General features: G+C 45.6%; 1 protein-coding gene across 2 annotated transcripts in view; it reads left to right on the forward strand.

The window, feature by feature from the left end:
* The first annotated feature begins 541 nt into the window (after positions 1-541).
* Positions 542-6,822, forward strand: part of lctla (lactase-like a) — a 7,334-nt gene continuing 1,053 nt past the window's right edge. For both annotated transcript variants that reach the window (XM_034529730.1, XM_034529731.1), the window contains exons 1-12: positions 542-610; positions 862-1,051; positions 1,128-1,288; positions 2,317-2,404; positions 2,735-2,844; positions 2,915-3,043; positions 3,133-3,228; positions 3,425-3,479; positions 3,561-3,722; positions 4,873-5,147; positions 5,837-5,963; positions 6,048-6,247. In XM_034529730.1, the coding sequence (XP_034385621.1) occupies positions 925-1,051; positions 1,128-1,288; positions 2,317-2,404; positions 2,735-2,844; positions 2,915-3,043; positions 3,133-3,228; positions 3,425-3,479; positions 3,561-3,722; positions 4,873-5,147; positions 5,837-5,963; positions 6,048-6,247 (1,530 nt within the window). In that variant the 5' untranslated portion in view covers positions 542-610; positions 862-924. The remainder of the gene's footprint in view (positions 611-861; positions 1,052-1,127; positions 1,289-2,316; positions 2,405-2,734; positions 2,845-2,914; positions 3,044-3,132; positions 3,229-3,424; positions 3,480-3,560; positions 3,723-4,872; positions 5,148-5,836; positions 5,964-6,047; positions 6,248-6,822) is intronic.

The raw sequence follows: 6,822 nt of genomic DNA on the forward strand, positions 1-6,822 counted from the left end.
TTATATTATATTCTATAAAAATAATAGCTTTGGAGCAATCAGCCTCACCTAGCTTAATTATTTGTATTATATACATTTATATATATATATATATATATATATATATATACAAATAATAGCATTTAGTGCAGCATTACAGTACGACATCAAAACTCATGTGACATGTCAACTTTTCCAAATGTTTGATTGTTACTACAATTTTATTACATTTAATATAATATTTATTCAGAATAAATTATTCAGTTTCACAGGATGAAACTTTGCTTACAGCGTCAGAATCTCTTCTTTCCAAAAGATCTGTTTGCCACAGCAGGTTTACACACACCACCGCCCCCATTCAGTGTGTGTGTGTGTGTGTGTGTGTGTGTGTGTGTGTGTGTGTGTGTGTGTGTGTGTGTGTGTGTGTGTGTGTGTCGACACTGGATGCTTCACTCTGTTTTGTTTTTGTGACGTTGGCTCTGAACCTGACGGGGAGGGGGGGGTGTATGGGTGTGTGTGTGTGTGTGTGTGTGTGTGTGTGGGTGGTAGGAGGGGTGGGGGCATTAACCAGGTCCAGAAGCTCGTGGACGTTTCTTGCACTTTGGAGCAGTTTCCAGCGGACGAGCAGCAGGTCAGAGATCTACTTTCTGGGGTCCTGGGGGGTTGAAGCCGGTCACACACACACACACACACACACACACACACGCACACACACACACACACACACACTGTGTGTGCTGGAGAAGCTTACTTCCTGTCTCTGGTGGCTGAAACGAGACCGGCTTCTTCCTCTGGAGCCACGTGTTTCTACCCGTGGACACTTTACTGAATGAGTGGAGCTCTTTGCTGTGAGATTAAAGCTCAACCCCCCCTCCCCCCCAGGTGTGACTGAGGACCAGGACCAGGACCAGGACCAGGACCAGGACCAGGACCAGGACCACCACGATGCTGCAGCGCCGCCCCCTGAGGCCGCTCCAGCTGCTCGCTCTGGTGCTGTGGGCGTCGGCCCAGGAGGACTTCGACTGGACGAAGAGCGAGAGGACGTCGTTCTACTACGGAACCTTCCCGACCGGTACGTCCGCCCGCCGACGCCCGGTGGTGGTGAGAACCGAACCGCCGTAACGCCCGCTTCGTGGTTCCCCGTGCAGGGTTCTCCTGGGGAGCCGGCAGCTCCGCGTACCAGACGGAGGGAGCCTGGAACGTGGACGGCAAAGGGATGAGCATCTGGGACGCCTTCGCCCACAAGAAGGGGAAGATCTACTCCAACGACACGGGGGACTCCTCGTGCGACGGCTACCACAAGTTCAAGGTGACCTTCAGCAGCTTCTATGGGGCGTTCACACCAAACGCGATGCGAATTCTTCGTGCGAGTAGATCCCGTGCAAAGCCAATGCACAGTTAACCCCCTTTGACGCGAATTTGCGAAAGCCAATCGGCGGTGAGAAGCTCCGCCCCCTGGCTGCTGCTGCTCTAGTAGCAGCCAATCAGCGTTGAGAAGCTCCGCCCCCTGGCTGCTGCTAATGCTCTCGTAGCGCTGGAAGCGGAAGTTATCGAGACGTAGTCGGTGGAAGTCACCGAGCCGTGTGAGCCTACGGGTGATGTTATTCACTTCAATTCAATTCAGTTTATTTTGTATAGCCCAATATCACAAATTACAAATTTGCCTCAGAGGGCTTTACAATCTGTACACATACGACATCCCTGTGTCAGTTATGAACCCAGACACCAGGGCGTTAGATGTTCCCACGTTTGTGGGATGTCCACAACAAGTATAAAGCAGAACTAGTGGTTATTTCTTCCGTGGTGGATGAAGGAAGTTATAAACGTTTCTACGGAGACAAGACCACGGAGATAAGCCACGCCTCTTAGGCGCGAATGAAGCGAATGAAGCGAATGAACCAACTTGTAAAGCGCAACGCTTTACTCATGTTGCGAATATTCGCCGTTGGTTAGCTAGTTAGCTAGTTAGCTTGTCCATAGCTCGCTAGACAAGCTGTCCGCTAGTTTTCTCAGTGCTTTAAATGCTACACGGCTAAAGAAAAGGAGCAAAGCTGTCACTCATCTGTCGACGCTATCTCTCCTACGCTTGTACAAAGCATTAAAATGTACTAAGATAGTGGCTAGTTAGCGAGCTAGCTTGCTAATTCCTCCGTGCTTTAATGCTACTAAACTAAAAACAATTAAGATATAATGTGTGCATTAGTGAGCCGGAGGGCATATGGGAGAGAGCCAGGCTAGCTGTCCCCTCTGTTTCCAGTCTTTGTGCTAAGCTAAGCTAACCGACCGTGAAGCATACTTCTCATAACGTTGACCAGTTTAATGAAGTTTGTTCTTCAGGACGACGTCACCTTGATGAAGGACATGAAGCTGAACCACTACCGATTCTCCATTTCCTGGCCGAGGATCTTACCGAGCGGACTGAAAAGTAAATCTAGTTTTTTACATTATTATTTTTACTTTTTTTTTCCCCGTTGTGGAACGCCATTTTTATTTATTTATTTTATTTTTATTTTAATTTTTAATTGGCTGGTGATTAAAATCAGTACTGAGAACATTTTAATTTAAATGTGCTGCTGCGAGCGTTGTTTATCTCTTTTCTACGTGATTTTATTTCAAATGCGTCACCTCGGGCTCATTTTTCATTACTTTTTAACAGAAAGAAATATATATATGTATATCATATATACATATATATATAAAAATAATGATGTTGTTTTGTTTTATGATATAAAGGATTTAATTGAAACTCTCTCAGGTGAACAAATCAACGAGAAAGGAATCCAATATTACGACGACCTGATCAACATGCTGCTGGACAACAAGGTCACGCCCATCGTGACCTTGTACCACTGGGATCTACCGCAGGTGAGCGCCCGAACGCCACGCGCACCCCATTCCGTCCACAGGCCGGGACTCTAACGCGCGGGGTTTTCAGGTGTTGCAGGAGAAGCACGGCGGCTGGCAGAACGCCAGCACGGCGAACCACTTCAACGACTTCGCCGACTTGTGCTTCGAGCGCTTCGGAAGCAAAGTGAAGAACTGGATCACCTTCAACAACCCGTGGGTACGTCGGGCTCTCGGGGTCAAAGGGTCAAACGGTGCGTTCGCTGTCCCCTCGGACCGCTTTGACCCCTTCGTCTCGTGTGTTTTCAGTCCGTCGCTGTGGAGGGATACGAAACGGGGGAACACGCACCGGGGCTGAAGCTGAAGGGGACCGGAGCCTACAGAGCGGCCCACAACATCATCAAGGTGAAGCCTCAGGAGAGAACTTAGAAAACCTACAAATGTATTTCTGAAGGAACGCCTGCATCTCTGCATCTCTGCATCTCTGTATCTTCGCACCGATGACCACGATGGGAATAAGTCTAATAATAAGTCTTGTGTGTGATTATGAAAACAATGCGTGTCGCCCACTAAGCTGAAGCACTTCCTGTCTCTGAAACAGGCCCACGCTCAGGTCTGGCACTCCTACGACACCAAGTGGAGAAGCAGACAGAAAGGTGAACACAGGAAGCTCCTTGTTGCTCTCCAAGTCCAAGATACATGCTTATATGTGTGTGTGTGTGTGTGTGTGTGTGCAGGCCTGGTTGGGATCTCGCTCACGGCCGACTGGGGGGAACCCGTGGACGTCACCAACCAGAAGGACGTGGAGGCAGCGGAGCGCTTCATCCAGTTCTCCTTGGGCTGGTTTGCCTCGCCCCTCTTCCACGGAGACTACCCCCAAGTGATGAAGGACTACATCGGTAACAATGAGCTCCCTTTCTACTGTACTTTAGTTTGGCATTATTGGTATTATTATTATTTGTATTATCGTGAGACGCATCTAAACACACACAGCTACAAAGATGCAACGCTGCAACGATGCAAAGCTGTAAAGAGGCAACGATGAAACAATGCAACGCTGCAAAGATGCAACGATGCAACGCTGCAAAGATGCAATGCTGCAAAGATGCAATGATGCAAAGATGCAAAGATGCAACGCTGCAAAGATGCAATGATGCAAAGATGCAAAGATGCAGTTCCTCCAGAAATACATTTTCGGCTTTAAGCCGGTTGCCGGTAGAGATCGCCAGCGCTGTCCAATCAGAAGGTCAGAGGTCACGAAGCAGAGTTATAGAAGAGCAACATTAATACTTTAAATTGAGTTATTACGTTTTCTTTCTGACTGCAAACACGATGAATCTGCTATTCATACTGAAACATCTGATTATGCTAAGCTAACTGATAGCATCGAGATTTAGATCCAGATATAAAAACACAAAGGTTTGTTTGTTTGTTTATGTTGATATGTTGTTTAACGCTGATGTGATCTACGTTTCTTAATATTATGTCTGATTTCATAAAGTGTCTTATGTGTTTTTATGCTATGGTTTTAGTAATATTATACATATTTCATTTTTTAACAGTTTTACCATAAAATATATATTTTTTATTAATTGGATAATTAATCACCCAATTAATTGCGTAGTTGCTTCACTTTCATCTTTTTAATCACTTGTGAACCATTTTAAATTAAATTTGATTTGTTTTAAATGAACAAATAGAACAAATGCTATTTCATAATTCTTAAATTATCAATAAAAAGCCAAATATCCCCCCAAACTATATAATATAAAAACAATGATCATCATTAGCAGGATGCTGAGCTTACATTCCAGAATCAGAATTGTTTATTGACCAACGTTGATTAACATAACAATAATAGATAATTATGGTAAACAACAACAACCAGATAACAGTACTTTAAAAAAAGTATATATAATAAAATATAACACGTGTATCTTAATAAATGAAAAGACTCATGAACCATACGTTGACCTTCCTTTGGTTCCTTAATATTTGAATTGTGACTCATTTGTGACTCATCGATCACCTTTGACCTTTGACCTCTAGGCAGGAAGAGCGGCCAGCAGGGCCTGGGCGCCTCGCGGCTGCCGGTCTTCTCTCCCCAGGAGAGGAGCTCCATCAAGGGGAGCTGTGACTTCCTGGGCCTCGGGCACTTCACCACCCGCTACGTGACCCTGAAGAACTTCCCGTCCGGCCTCGGCGAAAGCTACTTCTCCGACCGCGACCTCGCCGAGCTGGTCGACCCCCGGTGGCCCGACCCCGGCTCCGAGTGGCTCTACTCGGTTCCCTGGGGCTTCCGGCGCCTGTTGAACTACGTCAAGGTGCGCCGACCCGAGAGGAACCCACCGACTATAGAGATGACGTCATCGACTTCCTGCTCGCTACTGCACATGTGCAGACGAAACCAACTATTCACTTAGAGTCGATTTAGAGTCGGTGGTTTTCAAATCAAATGATGGCTTTAAAAGTACTGAGGAAATAAGCTTATTCATGTAAAAGTTCAATTAAACCATCAATGATAATCTCATGTCTGTATATTAAGTTTGGAGGTGATTAGCATAGCTTAGCATTAAGACTGGAAGTAGGGGCAAACAGCTAGCCTGGCTCAGTCCATAGAGCTCAAATATACTCTTATTTACTCTTATACACTCTTATATACTCTATAATTATTACGTTGTATTTGTTTAATCACAGACAAACACAATCATGACAGTTTTGTTGTTTCACAAGGAGTTTTGTTGCGTAATTATTTATTGACAAACAACAGTTATCCATCCGTCGAGCACTTTGGAGAGGAGAGCGAGGCTAGCCGTTCCCCTCCGCTTCCACTCTTTATGCTAAGCTAAGCTAATTGCCTGCTAGCTCCAGCGTGAGATCCGTCTCCTCTGCAAGATAATTATATAATATATATAATTATGTTCATGACGTCAAAATAGAGATACGAGTTGTGAAATATAAATATCTAAATATATCTAAATATCTAAATATATATAACGATGTCTCCCTTCAGACTCAGTATGGAAACCCCATGGTCTACGTGACGGAGAACGGCGTGTCTGAGAAGATGCTCTGCACCGACCTGTGTGACGACTGGAGGATGAAGTACTTCAAGGACTACATCAACGAGATGCTCAAAGGTGAAGCAGCTCCAGCTAACGCTAACGCTAACGCCTGAGAGGAACCTAAACGCTTGTTTGTTTGTTTGTTTGTTTGTTCCTCAGCCGTGAAGGACGGGGTGAACGTGAAGGGCTACACGGCCTGGTCTCTCCTCGACAACTTCCAGTGGGACGAAGGGTTCTCCGAGCGCTTCGGCCTCTACTACGTGGACTTCAGGAGCAAGAACAAGTCGCGGTACCCGAAGGCCTCGGTCCAGTTCTACAAGCGCATCATCAGCTCCAATGGGTTCCCCAATCAGAGAGAGGTACGAGGGTCTGTGTGGAGACATGGAGCACATGGAGAACATGGAGAACATCTAGAACATGGAGAAAATCTAGCACATCTATCATATGGAGAACATCTAGCACATCTAGCACATGGAGAACATGTTGCACATGGAGAACATCTAGTACATGGAGCACATATAGCACATCTAGAACATGGAGAACATCTAGCACATGGAGAACATGTTGCACATGGAGAACATCTAGCACATGGAGAACATCTAGCACATGGAGAACATCTAGCACTTGGAGAACATCTAGCACATGGAGCACATATAGCACATCTAGCACATGGAGAACATGTTGCACATGGAGAACATCTAGCATATGGAGAACATCTAGCACTTGGAGAACATCTAGCACATGGAGCACATATAGCACATCTAGCACATGGAGAACATGTTGCACATGGAGAACATCTAGCACATGGAGAACATGTTGCACATGGAGAACATCTAGCACATGGAGAACATGTTGCACATGGAGAACATATAGCACATCTAGCACATGGAGAACATCTAGTACATGGAGCACATATAGCACATCTAGAACATGG

Source organism: Cyclopterus lumpus, chromosome 3 (genome assembly GCF_009769545.1).
Source record: "Cyclopterus lumpus isolate fCycLum1 chromosome 3, fCycLum1.pri, whole genome shotgun sequence".
Taxonomy (NCBI): Eukaryota; Metazoa; Chordata; class Actinopteri; order Perciformes; family Cyclopteridae; genus Cyclopterus; species Cyclopterus lumpus.